The sequence below is a fragment of the Heloderma suspectum genome, chromosome 5 (assembly GCF_057233095.1).
Source record: "Heloderma suspectum isolate Gila_16-S chromosome 5, 16-S_ref, whole genome shotgun sequence".
Taxonomy (NCBI): domain Eukaryota; kingdom Metazoa; phylum Chordata; class Lepidosauria; order Squamata; family Helodermatidae; genus Heloderma; species Heloderma suspectum.
Genome location: NC_139462.1, coordinates 58847939 through 58872721, shown reverse-complemented (window position 1 = coordinate 58872721; position 24783 = coordinate 58847939). Strand labels below are relative to the sequence as shown.

Below are 24783 nucleotides of genomic sequence, written 5' to 3'. Positions count from 1 at the left end.
CACTTATGATGTACAGCATTCCAAAAATTATGTTTGTGAAAGACTTCTGTACTGAATAATCTCTACTCAATATTATTAAGGCAGAAAATGAGGTGAAAAGTCTTCAGACTTCTATACTATGAAAATGAATTAGATACTTCACTTGAAAGGCATGCTTGAGGTTTGTGCTTGACTCACCCTGTAACCTTCTAGATCCCTCATTTGAATTTGTAGCAGAGAGAGGTCCCTCAAGATTTGGAGATTGTCCTTATCCCATTTCAGTGCATTCCTGTAACATTTGATGGCTTCATCGTATTTCTTGTCTGATCTCTGGAGGAGACCATAGACATGCCAGCCTGGAAACTTTAGTTAAGGGCACCAGTTTTGGAGCAACTGAGAACCACAAAAATGACTACTTAACTATTCCATAAAAGACTACTGCAAGTGTTTCTCTCAACTAGAAAAACTTGCACCTAGTATACCAAAGTGAACTAGCTCAATACTTAACAATGATAGGCTTATCAACATACATTAAAGGCAGCACTTAAATACAGGTAAGCATGTGGCCTAAATAGTTCTAGGTCTCTTAACTGTGTTGGCACATGATTAGGCACTCACCTGAGTCGGTCTGCAATGATAAAATTAAATCTGTCAAGTAGAATTAAGAGGGTGCATTATTGACTAAAAGTAGTTTTCACTTTCAAGCTTATTCTAAAGTCATCATAGTATGACTGTTAAAACATTTCACCAAAATGTCATTTCGACCATACATAACAAGTGTTTTAGTTCTTCGTTAAGAAAAAAGGAATAGGTACATTCTATAATATAGTTATTATAAACTGTTTTCTTTTGAAGCTCTAATTAATAACTTTGAAAGGATACAGACATGACTCTTCAAGTCGTTTCTTAGGCCCCTACGCACCAATTCATATGCCTCCTCTTTTTTACCTAAGCAATTTAATGTTAGTCCTTTCATAGCCAGAGTTTCTAAAAACAAAAACATAAATACCAATGGTATCAATCATAAATAAGTGAAGCTATTTTCATACGCTGAAGTTTTCTGAACAGAGACACTGATAGTACAGATGTTTACATTTAGGCTTACATACTAAACTTAGAAATTAGTGGACTCTAAATTGCAAGCCACATTTCAGCTGAATCTGAAAGCAGAGTTTTAGGCTTTCAATACAAGCTACATGTCTATTAAATCTGAAAGCAGAGAATGTTTTATTTCAAATGCAAGAGCTTCTCCAAGTAAGAGCTTAACATATTCAGAAATCTAAGCAAAACTATGAATTTTTATGAAGGGTGGATAATGTGATTTTATACATTCTCATTCATGCTTATAACTGGAAAATTTGAGTGGAACCTAAAATATGTCTGGATGCAGAATCTCAGGGCTAAACTACACGAGGTGCAAGTAATCTGACCAGCAATTTTTCTTTTCCTAAAATCAGGTAGAGGTGTGTGTGTGTGTGTGAGAGAGGGGAAGTGGAGGGGGAGAGGTGGCAGTACATTAGTGCTCTCTTGCATAGATTACCCAATGCAAATCCCCACCGTCGCCAGAGCTGCTATTAGCTGTGGCTGGAAAATCTGTTATTGTATTTTTTCTCTTCCATAGCTAGTAGCAGCTTAGGAGATGGTCAATATGCATTAGGGAAGCAGCACAAGGAAGGGAGGATTAAATCCCTTCCCCCAATGGTCCCAATCCAAATTTCCTCCCACTGCGGCTACTTTTAGGAAAAAAAGATGTCAGAAGAATCAATCATGGATGTCCCAGAACAGATGTAACTTGGCCCTAAGGATGAAACTAGACACAACAGCAGATGACCTGTGTCCAAACAGCTGTAGAGTGGGATGGGGCAATTTCAAGCAAAGAAGTGCTTACTGGGCTGTGCTGAAACCTCTCACAGGCTACCACCTCCCTGCAAAACCATTTCCCCCCTAGACAATCCATGAAAACAGAAATAAGACCAGCAGATGCCCTCCATATGTTTTAGACTACAGCTCCCAGCATTCCTCACCATTAGCTATTCTGGCTGTGGCTAATGGGAGTTGGAGTCCAAAACATCTGGAGGGCACCAAATTGGGCTGAGCTAGGAGAGTAGCAACCTGAAAGGAGGGAATGTGGGAAAAAGGGGCAGGTACAGGAAGGGTTTAGCACCTATCTCCTGCCCACCTTTTCTCCATTTGCAATCATGTATCCAACTTTATATCTGTTCAGTGGTGGTCGGTGCTTCAAGATGGGGTTTGTAACAAGTACCACTTTCAGTTAAGAACTTTACAAGTCTACAAAATATTCCACCGTTCCCTTTATTGTTAATGTAGATACACAAGTGGAGAATTGCTTACCAATCTTTGTATACTACCCAAACCACAGTCTGACAATCTTTCCAAACTGGTGTAAGGCCTTTTTATTTGGGCTGTATTTTGGTGGCTGGCATGGGGGTCAAAATTTAATGGCTGGATTCGCACATCATGACAACCCACCCTAGTGAATAAGCCATGTAGCGTGGGTTGTCTGTGGAACAACCCACAGTGAGCCTGACAGACGATTAGGCTTACTGTGGGATGGTCTCCCTGTCAGTCCTCCATCCAGCTCCAGCACTTATCCCAGGGGACTTGGCAGCAGAACCCATCTTGTCTGCTGCCAAGTCCCCTTCCCCGTGCCAATCACGGCTCCAGTCACATTCACTGGCTTTTTTTAAATAAAAAAGCCGGTGCTGGGTTTGGACAACATGCCAACCCACTGTGGGTACAACAAGCCCTACAACAAATCATGGGTTGTTAGGGTGACTTGTAGCCATGTCCAAGCCATCCTGTGGAAAGTGATCCAGGTTCGGACAACCGACAACCTGCTGTGGCTTGTTACCCATGATGGGTTGTCATATCGTGTGAAACCAGTCAATGGGCCTGTTCACACACCACTCTAACTCATAGTGGGTGACAAGCTCTGCAGAGTAGGTTGTTTAGCCCCCCCTTCGTTCCTCCTCCTCCTGTAGTCCTCCCGCCCAGCCGGGCAAGTATCCTAGCTTCCTTTGCAGTGGCAACAATATCCTTCTGTCCCTCATGCTGCTGCTATAATTTCCTAGCCAGATTTTTAAGCCCTCTCTCCGCCCCCCCCAAAAAAGGGGGGGGGAGATTCCTTGAAAGTTTGCAGGAATGGGAAGAAATTTAATATATAGGTTTCCCTTATGGGGAGACACCACATGCACTACTGGATAAATGCAGGACTTTGCTTTTTCATAGAAAAATGAGGATTTCTCCGCACATGAAACAAACCATTTGCTTCCCTTCCTGCTCCTATCCCCTCCTTCCGAGTCCCTATTCCTTATCCGCCAGCCCGATTTCTAAGCTGTTGCTGGCTCTCCCCTCGCCAGCAACAAACCAACAATACAGAACAAAAAGAAACTTTTTATTGGTGCACAAAGAGGCTTATTTGGCTTGCTTAAAACTGGACTTGCTTAATACTGCACTTGTTTAATACTGCTTTGAATCTACTAAGGAACTATTTGGCATCATTTTTGGGTTGGGGTGGGTTGGATGGCTAGCTTGGGGGATGATGGTAGTGGTAAAAAGTGTGGGGAGAGGTTCAGGCTCGTGGGTTGTGGAGAGGGGAGAATGCATCTCTTGAGCTGGGAAGGGGTGGACTGGAGGGATGCCTACACTGCACCAAAAAAAGAGGGGGGGCTCCAATTCCTTGAAAATTTGCAGGAATGGGACAAAATTTAATATACAAGTTCCTCTTATGGGGAGCCACTACATGCACTACTGTATAAATGCACAACTTTGCATTTTCATGGAAAAGTGAGGATTTATCCATACGTGAAACCGTTTGGGAACTGTGTTTGTGGGGGAGAGCTGATTTGGAGTCGGAGACACAGCTGAATGCGGCAGGAAAGCAAGTTTGCTCAGAGATCACCTGAGAGAGGCTGAGTGATGGCAGTGTTTTTGGCTGCTCTTGCCAAGTGGCTCTGTAGGCAATTGCCATAACCCAAACTGGTGTGCCAGATGACGCGCTAACCCACTGTAGGTAAAACAACCCCTACTGCAGACTGTGTGTCCTTAGGGTGCATTGTTTGAAGGAAACAAGCCACCGTGGGTGGAAAAAATAGAACACAGATGACAAGCTAACTCAACATGGGTTGTCCCAGAGAACTGGAATAATAACCCAATCTACAAGTAAATTGTAGAACTTGGTGTTTAGAACAAATAGTTAATGCATAAATCTGAAGACTCACCTCCATGTTCTGCAAACTTTGGATTGGAAAGGATTTGTTTGCAAAATTTCAGACCATTTCTGTACTGTTTATGTTCATAACACCTCTGTAAGGAGACAAAAATCCAAATTCTGTTAATGTCTCATAACTGAAGCAAATACGACAGAAATAAACCATGTGCAGCCATACCACCTTATATCTACCTAACTGTATCTAGCTATTAATTATTCCTATCATAAATTTCCTGTTCTTACTGCATTCTATACACAGTTAAATATCAGGAGAAATGTCAGGGGATAAAAAATGTGATTTTTCCAAACTATCCTGCAAAAAGATAAAATTAAATAGATACAAATAAGAAAAATATATCCCTCGTTATTCCCTGAAAAATACTTCTTGCATTGCAATTCACTATTTGTCCAATGGTTTATTGAATTTGCAGTGCTTTACAGAGTTTTTAGCAGTTATATTAAGAAGGCTTGATCACAAATTTTGCTTTATCACCAGATTTGATGGAAACTTTCATTTTCCTGAAAAACAATGATAATTCTACTTTGCAAGGTGTCTTGTAGTCACCAATAGTAATGGTGTCAATCATCCTTCTAAGTCTAAGTTAAGAACCTTGGCTGGGGAAGGAAGAGATTAATCATTGCCAGAATCTGATGGGGTCCCCTACTCCATTTTGCAAGTTTAAACCTATTCTGTGCACAATGGCCTGGTTCGCATGTCACAATGACCTAGAACTTTTTACAATCCTGGCTTATTGTGAGCACAGCAGCATGCTTGTGCATGCTGCTCAACTGCTCCCACTGAAAGCGGGAGCGGCTAAACAACCCATGGACCTTCTGTCTGTCATTTATTTACTGTTACGTGTGAAGCAAGGGCTCTATAGTTTCTCTCTCCCCTGACAAACCAGAGAAATAACCCATGGTTTCGGTTACTGGGGATCCCTCAGCACACTTTGGTATACAGCCAAAACCACTGAGGATCTCCTGACCTTCAGGAGAGGCTTTGAAGTGGGGATGGGGGGCTGCTACGGGAGGGAAAATCACCTTCCACCCACCTGCTTCCAACAGTCCTTCTTTGGATCCAAGCCTATTATAAAATCCAGTTACAATTAATGTATACAAGACCTACAGTTCTTAATGCTCAAAAGTGTTTTTGGCATAGTAGGACTCTCATTTCACAACTGCCTTTAAGACTTGCAAAGTATTACTGTGACTGGGTTAGAGATGTGAAGGCCAGGGAAAAAAAGGAAAAATTCAGAACCCCCCCCCCCACACCACTTTTTTTCCAAGGACCGTTTTTGTTTTGTCCCTCCCAGTCCCAAAATTGGAAATCCCATCGGAAGATGGGACTCCCAGGTCGGAAGATGGTCAAAATGCTACTGGGCATTTTGCTACTGGAAAATGCTACTGGAACAGAGGATAAGTTCCACGAGCCCCAGATGTGGTGACGCAGCTAGCTCAAAGCCGAAAGGACGGCTAACAGCCAATGGTGCTGGTGGTAATACTTTGTAGTAATACTTTGCATTTTTAACAGGAGAACTTCTGTTACAACTCTGCAAGCTGGAAGAAGCAGCTGAGATATATAGAGGATTGCAAGAAAGAAATCCTGAAAACTGGACTTATTACAAAGGTTTAGAAAAGGCACTGAAACCAGGTAACATAGCTATGACTAAGAGAGGTGTGGCCCTATGAAGCATGAAGCCCTTATTTTTTTATCTGTAATAGGAACAGATGTTTTGTCATTACCTTGGATTACTTTTCACTGCAAGCTGAATTGCAGTAGTTCTATTAATTCGGTTTCTTAGCTCAAAGGTTGGAGACCTCAGGAGTCCAACCTCAGAGCCACGAAACTGCACTCACCGCCCCTTCCTTGTCCCTAAGGAAGGACTTCACATCAGATGACCACCAGATCTACTACTGTGGGCAAGAGGACCACAAAAAAAATGGAGTAGCATCCATAATTAATAATAAAGTTGCTAAGCAATGATTGGGATACAATCCAAAAAACGATAGAATGATCTCAACTCGAATTCAGAGTAAACCATTTAACATCACAGTGATCCAAATATACGCCCCAACCACAGATGCTGAAGAAGCAGAAGTAGATCAGTTCTATGAGGATCTGCAGCACCTACTGGATAATATGCCAAAAAGAGATGTTATTTTCATTACAGGAGACTGGAATGCTAAGGTGGGTAATCAAACGACACCTGGAATTACAGGCAAGCATGGTCAGGGAGAACAAAATGAAGTGGGACATAGGCTGATAGAATTTTGCCAAGACAACTCAATGTGCATAACAAACACTCTCTTCCAACAACCTAAGAGACGACTTTATACATAGACTTCACCAGATGGTCAACACCGAAATCAGATTGACTACATCTTTTGTAGCCAAAGGTGTCAGTCGGTAAAAACAAGACCTGGAGCTGACTGTAGTTCAGATCACAACTGCACAATTTAGAATCAGACTAGAGAGAACAGGGAAGACCCACAAATCAGTCAGATAGGAGCTCACTAATATTCCTAATGAATATGCCGTGGAGGTGAAGAATAGATTTAAGGGACTAGATTTAGTAGATAGGATCCCGGAAGAACCATGGGCAGAAGTTTGTAACATTGTTCAGGAGACAGCAACAAAAAGCGTCCCCAAGAAAAAGAAAACCAAGAAGGCAAGATGGCTGTCTGCTGAGACACTGGAAGTAGCCCAAGAAAGAAGGAAAGCAAAAGGCAACAGTGATAGGGGGAGATATGCCCAATTAAATGCAAAATTCCAGAGGTTAGCCAGAAGAGATAAGGAATTATTTTTACATAAGCAATGCGTGGAAGTGGAAGAAGATAATAGAATAGGAAGGACAAGAGACCTCTTCCAGAAAATCAGAAACATCAGAGGTAAATTCCAGGTAAAGATGGGTATGATCAAAAACAAAGATGGCAAGGACATAACAGAAGCAGAAGAGAACAAGAAAAGGTGGCAAGAATATATGGAAGATCTGTATAGAAAGGATAATAATATCGGGGATAGATGTGATGGTGTGGTCAGTGAGTTAGAGCCAGACATCCTGAAGAGTGAGGTTGAATGGGCCTTAAGAAGCATTGCTAATAACAAGGCAGCAGGAGACGACAGTATCCCAGCTGAACTGTTCAAAATCTTGCAAGATGATGCTGTCAAGGTGATGCATACCATATGCCAGCAGATTTGGAAAATACAAGAATGGCCAGCAGATTGGAAAAAATCAACTTAGATCCCCATACCAAAAAAGGGAAACATTAAAGAATGTTCAAACTATTGAACAGTGGCACTTATTTCACATGCCGGTAAGGTAATGCTCAAGATCTTGCAAGGTAGACTCCAGAAATTCATGGAACGAGAATTGCCAGTTGTACAAGCTGGGTTTAGAAAAGGCAGAGGAACTAGAGACCAAACTGCCGATATCCGCTGGATAATGGAGAAAGACAGGGAGTTTCAGAAAAACATCTATTTCTGTTTTATTGACTATTCTAAAGCCTTTGACTGTGTGGATCATAACGAATTGTGGCAAGTTCTTGGTGGTATGGGGATACCAAGTCATCTTGTATGCCTCCTGAGGAATCTGTATAACGACCAAGTAGCTGTAGCCACGGTAAGAACAGAGAACATCGGACAGGTTTAAAATCGGGAAAGGAGTCCGGCAGGGTTGAATACTCTCACCCTACCTATTCAACCTGTACGCAGAACACATCATGCAACATGCTGGGCTTGATGAATCCAAGGCTGGAGTTAAAATCGCTGGAAGAAACATTAACTATCTCAGATATGCAGATGATACCACTTTGATGGCTGAAAGCGAGGAGGAGCTGAGAAACCTTATGACAAAAGTGAAAGAAGAAAGTGCAAAAGCTGGGTTGCAGTTAAACCTAAAAAAACCCAAGATTATGGCAACCAGCTTGATGGATAACTGGCAAATAGAGGGAGAAAATGTGGAGGCAGTGACAGACTTTCTCTTTCTAGGCGCAAAGATTACTGCAGATGCTGACTGCAGCCGGGAAATCAGAAGACGTTTACTTCTTGGGAGGACAGCAATGACAAAACTTGATAAAATAGTTAAGAGCAGAGACATCACACTGACAACAAAGGTCCGCATACTTAAAGCAGTGCTATTCCCTGTAGTAACCTATGGCTGCGAGAGCTGGACCATAAGGAAGGCTGAGTGAAGGAAGATAGATGCTTTTGAACTGTGGTGTTGGAGGAAAATTCTGAGAGTGCCTTGGAGTGCAAGGAGATCAAACCAGTCCATACTCCAGGAAATCAAGCCAGACTGCTCACTTGAGGGAATGATATGAAAGGCAAAACTGAAGTACTTTGGCCACATCATGAGAAGACAGGATACCCTGGAGAAGATGCTGATGCTAGGGAAAGTGGAAGGCAAAAGGAAGAGGGGCCGACCAAGGGCAAGATGGATGGATGATATTCTGGAGGTGACGGACTCGACCTTGGGGGAGCTGGGGGTGGCGACGGCTGACAGGAAGCTCTGGCGTGGGCTGGTCCATGAAGTCACGAAGAGTCGGAAGTGACTGAATGAATAAACAACAACAGCAACTAGCCTTTACTCTCCCCAAAGTGATTTCTTAAAACTATGTAATAAGAACAATTTCATACAAAAACTAGAGACATAAAATGTCTGGAAATAATGAAGCCACAGGGAAAATTATTTTTTTAATCCTCTCTGTAAGATTCCCAGCATAGTTACTTCTCTCATTTCTTATTAAAATTATTGATCTAATGTATATTTAACTGATAGAAATGTATGCTCAGTTTCCCATTGTGCATTCTTGACAGTTTGGGTTTTGTTCTACAAAGTCCTGTGTTTCTGATGCTGTAGTAGTCATTTAATGTAGTTCTAATTAGGGCTGTGCACTGCTTTGGCCTGAGGCCCGAACCTGAGTTGAAGTGGGCCACTTCGGGCCCCTTCTGAGGTGAAGCGGAGGGGGAACGAAGCAGCCCGGAGCAGGTTGGAGGCTCACCGGAATGCTCGGTGTGCTTTGGAACTTCGGCCCCCAGCCCAGCTCCCCCCCGGGGCCTCCAGGTCCTTACCTGAGCCGCCTTCTCTGCCTTCTTCTCTGCGCTACCTTCTTCTTCTCTACGCAGCCTTCTTCTCTGCCGCCGTCACCTTTGCTGCTGCCCACCATCTCCTGAGGCCTGGACGCATGGCGACTGGTCTTCTTCCAGGGAGTCGCCATTTTTAAAATGGCAACGTCCTTGAACTTCTAGGAGAAGACCAGTTGCCGCGTGCCCAGGCCTCAGCAGATGGCGGCAGCGGATGGCGGCGAAGACAGCACAGCGGCAGTGGCAGTGAAGATGGCGAAGGCAGCGGCACAACGGAGGAGGTGGCGGCAGCGCAACAACGGAGAAGGTGGCAGCGGTGGCAGAGAGAGCGGCGACCCAAGTAAGGAGCTGGGGTGTTGTGCAGGGGCGTTGGGGGACACACATGAAGCAGGGTTCGCCATCTGAACCCCACTTTAAGGCCAAGACAGGTCAGGCCCCCCCCGAATCTGCCCGAGTTGGATTGGGCCTGTCTCGGATGCTGCAAAGCAGCTTCCGAGTCAGATTGGGGTTTCCCTGCACAGCCCTAGTTCTAATCTATTCAGACAATAAATACACATTTACTCAGTTTACTTTTTAAAGTTTTAAATATAATGATAATTTTATGAGCAAACCTTAGGAACAGAAAGGCTGCTTTATGTTCCTAAAGCAGCCCTCCCCAACCTGGTGCCCTCTGGATATTTTGGACTACAGTGTCCAACATTCCTGACCATTGGCCATGCTGCCTAAGGCTGATGGGAACTGAAATCCAAAATATTTTTGGGGGCACCAGGTTGGGGAAGGTTGTCTTAAAGCAACAAAGCGACTTTAGATCTGCAAAAAGCGCTAAAAAAAAATAAGTATTGCTTATTTTTCAATTTTTTCAAAACTTCCATTTTTTCCGAAACCCCCTGGAAAAAAAGCCTTTTTTTCATGGCCTTAAAATTTCCAGAAATTTTACATCTCTAGACTGGGTTCATACAACACACCAAGCAATGGTGGGTTGTTTTTCTCGAGCATTCCATCTATAGGCAGAATGTGTCCCCACAGTGGGTTATAAACCCACTCTGAGAAGCAATGCTCTTCAGTTAGGAGTTATTTTATGGCTGGTTAGGATGTCATGTACCAACACACTGTAGGTAAAGGGCTTCAAGCAGTGAGCCGCTTGGCAAGAAACCCCTGCTGCTCTTGCCTAGAAGGGTCCCGACTACGGCCAAGCCACTGCCCGTGCCTGTGATTGTTCCTCCAATGGTGCCAAAATGGCACCATGTTGGAGCTGTAACAGCACCCCCTTCACCTCCACCTATCCCCACTTCCCGGCTTTGATCGCAAATAATTCCCCCCCTTTTAATTTCCCTGGTCCCATTTTGTGCAAAAACAGGGCTGGGGGGAAAAAGGGTGCCCCTCCCAAAAATCAGATTGGGGGCAATAACACCCCCCACCATGGGAACTTGGGGCAACGAGACCCATGGCAGGGGGGGGCCTAGGGGAGTCCCCCACATGGCTCCTCACTCCCTCCCCAGCAGCCCCCCTCCTTTCCTCAGAAAAAGAGACTTGTCTTTTGCACATGGGGTGCTTTAAATCCCCATGCAAGCCAATGGAGATCACCTCCATTGGCTTGCATTGGGATTTAAAGAGATAATTTAAAGAGACAAACCTGCATTGGCTGTGGAAAATTGGGGGGGGGGCTTGGATTTGGGCCCCCTCCCCTGATTTTTGCCTATTTTTTAAACTATCAAAACCTTCTTTTGCAAAACGGGGCTGGGAAATTAAAAAAAATAGTACCTTCCCTGAAAATCGGATTTGGGGGAATACCATCCCTCTGCCATGGGTCCTGTTGCCCCAAGGGCCCATGGGGGTGGGATTCTTCTCCCCCCCAATCCAATTTTCAGGAGGTGCACTTTTAAAATCCAATGGAAGCCTATGGGGAATGATCTCCCCATAGGCTTCCATTGGATTTTAAAAGTGCTCCTCCAGAAAATTGGATTGGGAGGGAGAGGAATCCCACCCCCCACCATGAGTCCTGTTGCTCCTGCATCCAATGATTTCCCCAATCTGATTTCTGGGAGGGGCACTTCTTTTTATTATCCCAGCCCCATTTTTGCACAAAATGGGGCCAGGGAAATGGTAAACTGACTCCAGTCGTGATTGGAGCCAGGAAGGGGGACTTTGTGGCAGATGAGACGGATCTGTCGCTAGGTCCCCTGGGATGTGGTGTGGAGAACTGAGGGAGGGTGGATGGGGGGCAACCCACTCACCCACAGTGGGTGGGTTGCCCAATCGTCTGGTGGTGTGCTACACACCCAGGGTGGGTTGTTCGCAACAACCCATCCTGCATGGCTAGCATGTCATGTGAACAGCACCTTTGTGTTGTGAAATACTTTCCCCCCAATTTTTGCTCCTGACATTTTAAGTATTAGTAGAACAAACAATCTCTAATTAGTGTGCCATTAATAAATCAACTTTGATTACTGGGTTGGATTCAATTTTGGACAAGATTTTGGAGCTGCATTCTACTGATGGCTGGGGCCAAAAGCAAAAAGCACAGGCCAAAATACCAACATGTTTCAGCCTACAGTAGTTCTTCCAGTAACTAAACCTTAGGAGAGGCATTTCAACCTTTAAAATGGGGAAAAAACTGCACAAAACCAGGGAAACAACTATGTGACCAGTGGTTGGGGAAAAGGGGGAGGGTCCAACTGGGACTCCAAGCGGGCTGAATTTGGCACTACTCTTTTAAGGCACCACTAAACTTTTTCTTGGTTTTAATGCAACAGATTAACATGGTTACCTCTCAGGAACATATAAATATGCTGTGACCGAAAAACCCATATACTCTCATTCTTATTGAAGTTTACCCTATATAATCATCATACCCATCAACAATTACAGTCTATCGATGTCTGATCTTGCATAGCCAAAACAGCAATAACCTGAATAAGGGTAAGATGCTTCATGATTCTGTTGAATAAGGCACTACCCCAGAGATTCTATCAGTGACTCTCCAGGGTGTGCCCTAAAGCATCATGCTCAGCTGGATTAACACCAGTATGTTTCCAAATGTGTACTCAAGGTAATAAATACATTGAGAGTACTGCTGGCTTAATCATGGACGTATATACCATGGAACATGACAAACACTGTGAAGGGAGCAGTCAGCTTTATAAGGCATTGACTAGTTTAATTTGCTCTGTATATAGATCAGGGGTGCACAACCGTTTCAGCCCAAAGGGTAATACTGGCTTGGGGCCCACACAAGTGCACGCACATGTAAGCTCATCCCAGCAATCATGATACAGACTGCACTTTCCTCGCTGCTAGCATCAGTGAGGAAAGAGTGATCTGTGTGAGGATTTCTGGGGGAGGGAGGGGAGAGCACAGGCAGAAGGGCAACTTGGCGGTGGGATCACGGCACCCAGGGGCCAAAGTAATGGCCTTGGGGGACAGCAGGCAGCTCCAGGCTGTACATCTCTGGTATAGATAGAAAGCACTTTAACCCAATTGTTCATTCCAAAATCAATTGGACCATCAGGAATGTTACGTCCCTGCAGAATGCTGTATAACCATTTAAACAGCAAAGCAGAACAATGTGTGGCTGGCTAAATATATAATATTATGGGGTGGATCCACAGAAAAGCCCATGGAAGTGTGAGGCTTCCCCCCCCCCCCGCACCTCTCTCAAGGGACATGGGAACCCAACTGAATGAGGTGGGTTCTGGTGCATGGGGCGAAGCAGGGAATCCCCCCAGAACAGGTGGAGGGACCTTCTTATATTGGTAGTCTACCAGTCTTTATTCTAGCAAACGGCAAACTAATTATGATAAAAATATTTCTATAAATATTTTTCCAAAATTTAGAAGAATAGCTATCATTATATAAAACATTAGTCTTCAATAGTGGACTGGGACCTATAGCTGGGTCACATCCTAGCTTGAGATGGGTAGTATCAGTGACAATATCATTTTTTTTTAATCTTATGAGTGGAGTGAGAATAAGGACAGAGAGGCCACAAGGGGCTGTAGCTCAGTGGTAGAGCACGTGCTTTGCATGTAGACGTTTTCAGGGTCAGTCCCCAGCATCTACCGGAAGGGCTGGAAAAATTGCTGCAAGTCAGTGTAGAAAATACAGGCCAGGGTTAGATGGACCACTGGTCTGACTCGGTATAAGGCAGCTTCCTGTGTTCCCAGAGTAGGAAGGGAAGCGAAGGAGAGAGAAGGAGAAGCAAGAAAAACATGGACATGTATTGTAAAAAAACAACAACGCAGCAGCAGCAGAATATATGTTGTAGGTTGGGACTAAAGGTAGATCCCAGGTCTGAAAAAAAATGGACTACTGACCTAAAAGCATACAGAGATAATAATAATATAGGTATAATTCCTTCTTGAAAAGTGAAGCCTAATCTAATATAAACCTTTAAAGAAGTGAGACACCTACGCTGCAATCCCGTGCACACTTATCTGGGAGTAAGCCTCACTGAACACAGTATAATTTACTTCTGACTATACATTCATAGTACTGTACTGAGCAAGAGTCTGAGCAGAGTGTGATTTTGAAGCAACAATTTGCTAGACACACATTTGTTATATTCTTGGATAATGAGTAGGTAGGTAGGTAAATTAGTGGTTTGGGGCACAGCAACATTTAGGACAAATTGCACCAAAGACTGAATTACATTTCAGCCAGCTGTATCTAACTTCCCATTCAGTTCATGCATAAAACCATTCTGTCAGCAAACAGGTCCCATTAATTTTTCAAGGTCTTAAGAAGGCCAGTCATTTTTAAAAAATGTGATGGAAGCACTCAAATTAAATACTTTATCCAGAAACAAAGGTAGGCCCACATGATACAGGTCAGGTGACTGGGTTTGCAGAAACATTTGGCAACAAATGTAGACATTCAAGGCAGAAAGAATAAATAGTACTTGAGTAGGCATTTTAAGCATTCAAAGCACTTTGCTTACATAGACCAAGTTTGCACATCATACTAAACCACAGTTTAGCATGACCAGAATGGGCTGCAGTGAACCTTTGGCTCACACGCTTCCCCCTCTGACACAGCAGTGAGGAGAAGTTCAGAGGCTTTCATTTCTATTTTTTATTAATTGCAACTTGTTGTGTCATTCAAACCCTGCAAACACTTACCTATGGTTAAGCGGAAACAAACCAACTTCAAACTACGGTTTATAAAGCTGGCTTGTTTCCTCTAACGATAGTTAAGATTAGCTACAGTTTAGGTTTTGGAAGTAACACATACAGAACAATCCTATGCGGATAGGTGGCCGCCTCCGAATTCGGAGGTGACCGCCTATCCAATGCAGGGCAGGAGAAGCACAGAGGGGATTGTTCCCTCCACGCTTCTCCTGCCCTGCATTTGCAGCTGGACAGCCAATTTCGGCTGTCTAGCCGTGGGGGAGGGGGCTGCCAGACAACACATAGAATGTGTCGTACTGGCATTTCCGCCTTCCCCGCCCTGGAACGCCCCTCCGAATGCCACTCCATGCCACTCTTTTTGGCCACTCCATGCTCCTCTTTGGAGCACGGAGTTGTTCCGCACTGCCTGTTAGGCAGCGCGGAAGGGGGGAAGATCAGTTCTCTAGGAACTGATCTTGGAGCAAGGGGTCTGAGGTTGGTTCCCATAAAACCACATATCCTATGGCCATCTAGCCACTGACTAGTGGCCATAGGATTGCTCCCTAAACAGCAGCTAATCTAAAATAGAAGTCGAACCTTTAAATCTTCTCTTCTTGACTACGCCGGAGGAGAAGAGGGTTAGTATGAGTTCAAGGCTTGCTGGAGCTCATTCTTGACATCTGAATGCAGCCATTACCTAATTTTTAAATGTTCTTTAAAGCATGCCATTACTTTCCTCATATTTCACATGGGAGTCAAAACTGAGAGAATAGGTGACTTTTACAAGGCCACCTAGCGAGTCTGAGACCCAGGTACTATCTTGCCCAGGGACCTGTTGGGTCACAGTCCCTACACTATGCCACAGCAGATCTTAAAGCATTAAAATACAGCACTCACATATGTATTCCAGTAGCATGGAATGTTTCTGAAAGGTCTTGTTCATATCAAGAATGGTTCAGGAATAAATTTTGACAAACGTCACACTGAATGCACTTGGTATTCATACCTTGTAAATCCTCCTGGAATCCTTTCTGAGGTGCTCCAAATTTAGAGACATACAATAGTCTTTCTTACTGACCCCTTCCTATTACACTGAAATAAACATGCAAATAAATCTTGAAAACGTGGACACTATTGGAAACCTATTCCTTTTTTGAATGGGTGGAGAAGGCAAGTGTGAACTGAAATCTCAAACTAAGTATCAACAGTAAAAAGGTGTCCCCAACCAGTCATGTCCGACTCTAGGGTGTGGTGCTCATCTCCATTTCTAAGCCGAAGAGCCAGCACTGTCCAAAGATGCTTCCATGGTCATGTGGCCGGCATGACTGAACACAGAGGTGCACAGAACGCTGTTACCTTTCCCGCCGAAGTGGTACTTATTTATCTACTTGCAATTTCTTGCTTTCGAACTGCTAGGTTGGCAGAAGCTGGGACTGAAGACAGGAGCTCACTCCGTCATGCAGCACTCGGGTCTCGAACTGCTGTCCTGCCGACCTTCCGGTCTGCAGTTCAGCATCTTAACCACTAAGCCACCGCAGCCCCTTAAGTATCAACAGTACTTGCCCTTTATAACAAGTTAAATAAATGGCACCATTTATACTAATTAGATTATGTCAATTTATGCTATTTTTTTCTATGGATCCTTTAATTCAGCTTGTACTTTCTAGAACAAAAATGTGCCTTGGAGAACCCAGGTAAGTACTTCCAGATTTGGGAAATTAAAGTGATTGCAATCATATACATCTACGTTTGATTTACATACAAGCCAGACATGCACTTTGCAATTTACCTGGAACCATTAGCTGTATAAGGCTGAACGAGTGCCATAACCATAGCTGGTATGTACTAGGACAGATGTGCACCTTGCTTTCTTCTCACTGCTGCTGTTAAAGCCAAATGAGAAAGACTACACAGTCCCATGTTACAGTAGCAGGGGAGGGGGCGAGAGCAAATCAAAAGGTGAGCAACGTCCTCCTGAACTAATTTTTGTGCAAGGCAGATTAATGAAGTTACTGTTTGTATCAGCTGGGCCCTGATTCTTTTTTTTTAATGTTTGAACAAGATGAAAAAGACATTCAAGAATATCATTCTAGAAAATGGATAGGGAAAATGCAGTAAGTATTAGGTAAAGTCACTTAAACAAAATATTAATTTTCTGGATTTAAGAAAATATGTATTGGGATCTACTTTAATATGGTAATCATGAGATGAGGAACCATGGAGAGTTTAGTAACATACTGTAAATAGTCATGCTGTTCACTACTCAGTGAGTTTCAACAATCCCTCTGAGCTTATTTCAAAATAAACCTTATTTCATTGTTTGCTATTTATGTGTATTTAACTCAGTGCATTATATTCTTCATATACAGTTTATGTTTCCCGTGTCCAGAAATACTAAAGAATATATAATTTCCCCTGATGCAGCAAGTCTAATCTAAGTAGACATCAAGTCTTTCAGTGCACCCCCTAGATTTATGAGTCAGTGACAGTTTTCCCATAGACACAATAAGCATCTACCTTAGGATGATTTACTAAAATCTATTACTTTGGAAATTCAACATTATTTGTCATAAACAAAGATATCTCTCTGCTCAACAGAACTGCTGGGTGCTATACTCAAACATTGCCAACTTTAACAATGCAACCCTAGAAGAAAGCTCCATTTAACTCAGTGGGGCTTGCTCTTGAGTAGACATGTGTAGGATTGTGCTGTTAGTATCAATAAAGCCATCATATTCCTATTAAGTTTCAATGTCCTAACAGACCTTCAATTTTCTTTACTGTTACAAAAGCACATCTATATCCATCCTGCACTGTTGTAGTATGTTCTCAGTTCTTTCACTCTGTGTTTCACATACCCTGAAATTCTTCTGTCAGCACAAATACATTGAAATCTGCTCATGGAATCACTTTTGGAAAAGTTAGGTGAGCAATTCCTATAGAATTTTTCCACATGTATGCACTCAAAGGTTATTTGGAAAAAGATCCTTTGAGTGGCAAATGTTTTGGAGGGAGAGACACCTTCCTTTCCAACAGTTATTTTAATAGCACTACTAGAGAATGCCAACCATGAAGTACCTATTGGTTTTAACTTCATGCACTCATTTAGCTTTCTATATGACACATAATACTTTCCATGCAATAGGTATTTCAGTCCTGCATTCACAACAATTCTGAGACAGCAATGATGCAAAATCATATGGAAAGCTATGAAAGAAGTTTCTCTGTTACATACCTTGATGACAAAGGTTTTTTTGAGAGTTTTCAAAGAGAAATATAGTGAAGGCAGAATTTCACAATCATTCTTTTTGAAGTTTTCTGAAAACACTGTTTTCATTATTTTTCTCCTTGTTTCTTAGGTCCATCTTACAGGTAACACGGATGACACTCATTAAATTAGTAGCCTTTCATTTTTCTATGCAATACTGTGTTGTGTTGACACATTTACAAAGGCAAAGAAATCTATTGCTACAATATATGACGCTGCTTCTCATTAAGGTAACAAAAATAAGAAAGCAAGATTTTACCATCTGCTCTATCTTCTCTGGATTTATATAAGTAGTTTCTGAAGATGACTAATAAGTTGGTATGCGAAAATCAGCTTCTAGCTTTCTGAACATGGAAGGCAATCCTAACTGATAATGCCCACCTATCCTCTTATCTTTCGCTGGAAATTCTCCAGAATCTACTTGATATGAACTGACAAAATACCACTCTAGTAAAGAAATCTTGAGGGTAAGGAATCATAACTGAGGTATGTGAACCCTTACTTTATAACCATTTCTATTAGCATGACACATCTATGGCATGATGCAAAACTCCATAAGCAACAAGGTCTTCTAAAATAAAGATACAAAAGATTCTATTACTATTTATTCTTGGCTTGCGGTACATATGGCAAATTAATCTATATTTACTATCTGGTCAACTCACCACCATTCAAGCTGGGAAGTTTGGAGAGACCAAACATCCCAGTTTTATTAATACTTGATAACTGAAAGATACTTTTCAAAGTAAAGGTATGTGGACATTAGGAGGATATTTGTCTCTATTATTAAGGACCACCCAACTACCCACTGCCTCTGATCATAGGATCATAGAATAGTAGGGTTGGAAGACCATCGAGTCCAACCCCCTGCTCAATGCAGGAATCCAAGTCAGAGCACCCCTGACAGGTGGCTGTCCAGCCTAATCTTGAATGCTTCCAGTGTGGGAGAGCCCACTACCTCCCTAGGTAATTGGTTCCATTGTCATATTGCTCTAACAGTCAGGAAGTTTCCCCTGATGTTCAGCCGGAATCTGGCTTCCTGTAACTTGAGCCCATTATTCCGTGTCCTGCATTTTGGGATGATGGAGAAGAGATCCTGGCCTTCCTCTCTGTGACAACTTTTCAAGTGCTTGAAGAGCGCTATCATATCTCCCCTCAGTCTTCTCTTCTCAAGGCTAAACATGCCCATGCCTCTGCTATTAAGTTCGCAAAGTTAACAGGTCTATTTTACTTGCAAAATAGCTTGCTTGCTTTTAAAAGCCAATTTACAACTTCAACAACTGATGTGCAGTGAGTGGGCTCCATTTCACCTTACATTTGATTTAATGCCTAAATATGGCAAAAGCAAGTACAGCCTAACATGCAAGAATCTGATACGTAGAATGTTTACATAATAAGCATGAGAGGTGGCGGAGAAGATTGCATATATATATGTCAAGGGATTTATGTACGTTGATCAAATTTAAATATTCTATCAAATATATGGAGGTGGGGTGACCATACTAGGGGTGTGAAGGGACAAGAAAAAAGTGTGTCTTTCTCCTTTTTATCCTGGGCCTTCTCCTCTCTAAAGCATACTATTGTATTGTCACATGTCCCATACCCAGAGCATGTTTCACTTGCAGTTTTCTGAACTTGTGCGCCTACATGTATTTCTATCCCAGTTATTACTACATGGTACACTGATAAAAACCAAGGAAAGTCCTAGAAAGAAAGGCTACAAGTTTAATGGTCTAGAGGAGTAAAGCAACTGGCCTTAACTGGCTGTGAACTAGAATGGTGATCTTAAGATCGAGCTGCATTTGCTTAATTTGCCTTGCATTTGAAAAGCATGTACAAACCTCAGGATAAGAAATTAAATATGCTTAGCATTTTCCATAGAATAAGGATTCATCTGAGAGTCCATGAAATGTGCGTGATAAACGCATTTTACAGACCTGTTTATTTGCATTATAGTATTAAGCTATACACAAACGTGCTGGAACAAGCAACAAACATTGAAGTAAGCGCCTCATCTTAGGTCTAACAGGCTGTTCCAAAAGCCTACTCCCAGTTGCAACAATGGAGCAATAATCACTCTCTATATTCACTATGAGCTAGCACAATCTTTAAGATAGAGTCAGCATGGAAGTGGCTGTGTTTCCATGTAATGACAAGCCAGAAATTCTAGATTAAATCACAGTGCTACTTCAAACAGCCTGTTCACTCCCACTTTGTTCTTCCTGTTTGCTTGAGTGGGTAAACAAAATAGGCACGGATAACATAGCATTATGCCCAAACCTGGATTATTGTGCCCAAACAAACCAGGATTCATAAGCCAACAACAAACCCTGGTTTAAAAATGGCTTATAATTCTGACTTGTTTGCACACAATGAATTGGATCCAGATGTAGGTGCATGCAACTGGGCTGGGGCAAGCACTGTTCCACCCTCTCCTCCCAACAGCAGCTAATAGGACTTTAAAACACTAATCAACAGCAAGATTATGCCCTGTGTTATTTAATATTCATTAAATGCATGCTATTTTAATATTAAGTACTTTTAACTACTTGGGAACAATGCAAGTGCATTTTTCTTGAGTTGTTTAATACAGATTATTCCAGACAAATGTTAACAAATGTTTGTAAAGGGATATTATTGACAGAGAACTCCATCACCTCTGTGGCTCCAGTTACTATTTCTGCAACCTAGAGCAGTGATACCAATCCAAATGACTGCAGTATTTTGGGCATAATGTTCTCTACCAAAGACAATCGAATAATTTATGTCTTCAAAAACAGATGCACACTAGATAATCAACACATTACTGGCCTATAAAAGTTTCAGGAAAGAAACCTACTTGCTCTTAAGTTCAAGCAAATAAGATAGTAAATTCAAAACAAGTGTTTGTTAACAGATCAGTATTTTCACAGTTCTCACTTCACCAACTGTATTGCAATTAAGATAGTTGATCTACAAAATACTGGTGTTTTAGATTTATTCTCAATCATTTTAAAGGGATTAAACCAGCTTGAAAAACTTGGCAAGAATACATTTCTATATTATTTGTTTTGGTTAATCACTACACATTACATTATTATGTGGACTTAACCACTAATGTGAGATATAGTTAAAAAAAAAACCCAGAAAATTCTTCGCTTTTTGAAGTTCACACACAAATAGGGCTTGTTTCACTGGCATATAGAAAAAAAGAGTCACCTAGCCTATTTTATATTAGGAGACATCAAACTAAAAAAGCCCGCACAAACTGCTCCCTGTTCCTCACTGAACTAGTCTCAAACAAGAAGAGTGCAATTCCCCGGGAGTTTAAAGTGGTCTGCCATGGTCACGGACACGCTCTTTTCAAAGTGCTGTGCGCTCAGAGGAAAGGCAGAACAACGTCTCGGCGGCCCAACGTCAACTCTACCTTCCTCCAAGCGCAAACAACCACCCCTCCACGCCGGGCCACCTTCTCCGCAACCTTCCTTCAGTAACTAGAGTCTGGACACGAGCCCTCTCGCTCCTTCGCCACACAACTTTTTCGCCCACCGCGCCCGCGGGGCCGGGTTATTTTTAAGACGGCCCCCACCTGGGCTCCTCGGCCCAGCGATCGGCCCCAAGAGGCGCTCCGGAGGGAGGCCGGCCCGGTGCGTTCTGCGGGGAAGTTCTGGAACACGGCACGCCGGCTTCGCCCGGGAAGCCTCTCGGCTCAGGGGGCATCTGTCAGCGCAGCCCGCGGAGCCTGGGGCACGCCGGCCCCGGGCCCTTTAAAGGGGCTGACCCAGAGGAAGGCGGGAGAAAGCGCTCCTCGCCCACGGGCTGCGGAGAGCAGAAGAGGGCCGCCGGGGCGGGGGCAACTTCAGAGCAAAGCGAGCGCGGAGCTCCCTCGCAACCCCCTCCGGCCGGCCGGCGGGCGGGCTCCGCCGAGAGGCCTCCCCCGCTTACCAGGATGCGCTTGAAGAGCGCGTTTTCCTTCGGCGGGAGGCTCACTGACGGCATCCTCTCCGCTGCTGCCGCCCCGCCCTTCTTGCTGCTGCCGGGCCGGTGAACCAGCTCCCTCCTGCCGCGGCTCGATCACCGCCGGCCCTACTGCCGCCGCCGCCTCCCGGGAGGGACTCCCCGCCAGGCCGCCCCCGCCGCTACCACCAGCCCAGCCGTCGTTTGCCGCTGCCGCTGCTCTCCCTTCTGCTCCGCGCGGCCTCTCCGAGCCGCCGTGCTCCCTGCGCCCGGCTACCCCTGCCCCGCAGCGAGCCCACGGCGGCGGGCGCTTCACGTGGTAACTCGACAGGCCGGAGAGAGGAGGCGCCGCCAAAATGGCCGCCACCGAGGGCTTCCCCAGCCGGGTCACCGAGGTCCGCGCGCATGCGCCACGACCCCATTTTCTCTCTCTCTCGCTCTCTTTTCCCCATAGACTTAATAGGCCCTACAAGGTAAGTCGGGAAGTGGGCACATCCTCCCCACCCTGGTGCTGTGCATTGTGGAAGGACTGCGCTTGCGCGCCGGGTAGGGGGAAGAACCAAGGCTGAGCATTATCCTTATTAAGACCACCCAACGTATCGCCAAAGAATGTGCAAGTGTGCGAGTTCTCCAGAGCGCTTCGACGGGCTAGATGGTACTTTAAAAAAAAAGGGGGGGGGGACAAAAAAAGAAGAATCCGGAGTCACCCCTTGAAGCTGATAGGTGGGAGATTCAGGGCAGACAAAAGAAAGTGCTTCTTCACTTCTTCATGGAATTCGCTGCCTTAAGACGTAGTGATGGCCACCAGTTGGGGTTAAGCAAATTCATGGAGGGGAAGGCTATCAGTGGCTACTAGCCCTGGCGCTACTTCCACTATCGGAGGCAGTATGCCTGTGTGTGAGAGTTGCTGGGGAACATGGGCCAGAGGGTGCTCTTACACTCGTGTCCTGCTTGTGGGTTCCTGGTCGACAGCTGGCTGGCCACTGTGTGAACAGCATGCTGGACTAGATGGACCCTGGGTCTGATCCTGCAGGGCTCTCCTTATGTTCTTAAGATGGTTAATGCCAGACGTTAGCGCCTTACTTGGGAGTAAGCCCCATTCAGTGCAATGGAATTTACTGCTGTGTACACATGTACAGGATTGCACCATAATTTGTTCAAATAAAGTGGAGGAAATGGGCTGCAGCATGCCATGGAGCAAGCTCCTAGGGGTTGGCTCATCCCACAACAGAAATCTAAAATACTATGGTTGTTGTTGTTCAGTCGTGTCCGACTCTTCGTGACCCCATGGACCATAGCACGCCAGGCCTTCCTGTCCTGCGCTCTCCCGGAGCGTGCTCAAGTTCATATTCATTGCATCGGTGATGCTATCTAGCCATCTCATCCTCTGCCGTCCCCTTCTCCTTTTGCCTTCAGTCTTTCCCAGCATCAGGGTCTTTTCCAGTGACTTTTCTCTTCGCATTAGGTGGCCAAAATATTTGAGCTTCAGCTTCAGTATCTGCCCTTCCAATGAGCAGTCAGGGTTGATTTCCTTTAGGATGGACTGATTTGACCTCCTTGCAGTCCAGGGGACTCATAAGAGTCTTCTCCAGCACCACAGTTCGAAAGCATCAATTCTTCGGCGCTCAGCCTTCCTTATAGTCCAGCTCTCACAGCCATACATTACTACTGGGAAAACCATAGCTTTGATTAGACGGACCTTTGTTGGCAAGGTGATGTCTCTGCTTCTTACTATGCTGTCTAGGTTTGCCATAGCTTTCCCCCCAAGGAGCAAGCATCTTTTAATTTCATGGCTACAGTCACCGTCTGCGGTGATCTTGGAGCCCAAGAAAGTAAAATCCGTCACTGCTTCCATTTCTTCCCCTTCTATATGCCAGGAAGTGATAGGGCCAGATGCCATGATCTTAGTTTTTTTAATGTTGAGTTTCACACCAGCTTTTGCACTCTCCTCTTTCACCCTCAACAAGAGGCTCTTGAGATCGTCTTCACTTTCTGCCATTAGGGTGGTATCGTCTGCATATCAGAGGTTGTTGATAATTCTCCCAGCAATCTTAATTCCGACCTCTGATTCATCCAACCCGGCATTTCTCATGATGTACTCTGCATATAAGTTAAATAAGCAGGGTGACAATATGCAGCCTTGTCGTACTCCTTTCCCAATTTTGAACCAATCGGTTGTTCCATGTCTGGTTCTTACTGTTGCTTCTTGATCCTCGTACAGGTTTCTCAGGAGACAGGTAATGTGGTCTGGTACTCCCATCACTTTAAGAATTTGCCACAGTTTGTTGTGATCCACACAATCAAAGGCTTTAGCGTAGTCAATGAAGCAGAAATAGACGTTTTTCTGGAATTCTCTTGCTTTCTCCATGATGCAGCGAATGTTGGCGATTTGATCTCTAGTTCCTCTGCCTCTTCTAAACCCAGCTTGTACTTCCAGTAGTTCTCGGTTCGCATACTGCTGAAGCCTAGCTTGTAGGATTTTGAGCATCACCTTGCTGGCATGTGAAATGAGCGCAATTGTGCGGTAGTTTGAACACTCTTTGGCATTGCCCTTCTTTGGAATTGGAATGTAAACTGACCTTTCCAGTCTTGCGGCCATTGCTGAGTGTTCCAGATTTGTTGACATATTGAATGCAGCACTTTAACAGCATCATCTTTTAGGATTTTAAATAGCTCAGCTGGAATACTGTCATCTCCGCTAGCTTTGTTGTTACTAATGCTTCCTAAGGCCCACTTGACTTCACTCTCTAGGATGTCCGGCTCAAGTTCAGTGACCACACTATCATGGCTATCAGGGACATTCAGATCTTTCCTGTATAGTTCTTCTGTGTATTCTTTCCACCTCTTCTTAATCCCATCTGCTTCTGTGAGGTCTTTGTCCTTTATCATGCCCATCTTTGCACAAAACGTTCCCTTGAGATCTCCAATTTTCTTGAAGAGATCTCTAGTCTTTCCCATTCTGTTGTTTTCCTCGATTTCCTTGAATTGTTCATTTAAGAAGGCCTTCTTGTCTCTCCTTGCTATTCTCTGGAACTCTGCATTCAGTTGGATATATCTTCCCCTTTCTCCCTTGCTTTTTGCTTCCCTTCTTTCCTCAGCTACTTGTAAAGCCTCATCAGAGAGCCACTTGGCTTTCTTGCATTTCTTTTTTTTTGGGATGGATTTCGTTGCTGCCTCCTGA

General features: G+C 44.0%; 1 protein-coding gene across 1 annotated transcript in view; it reads right to left on the bottom strand.

Annotated features, from left to right (window-relative positions):
* The window catches only part of NAA15 (N-alpha-acetyltransferase 15, NatA auxiliary subunit), a 46233-nt gene extending 24257 nt beyond the window's left edge, over window positions 1-21976 (bottom strand). Inside the window, exons 1-4 of the mRNA XM_084856084.1 lie at window positions 21591-21976; window positions 4221-4305; window positions 862-966; window positions 178-335 (exon numbers count right to left, since the gene is read on the bottom strand). Coding sequence (XP_084712210.1) covers window positions 178-335; window positions 862-966; window positions 4221-4305; window positions 21591-21644 — 402 coding nt within the window. The 5' untranslated portion in view covers window positions 21645-21976. The remainder of the gene's footprint in view (window positions 1-177; window positions 336-861; window positions 967-4220; window positions 4306-21590) is intronic.
* Between the last annotated feature and the right edge of the window lie 2807 nt (window positions 21977-24783).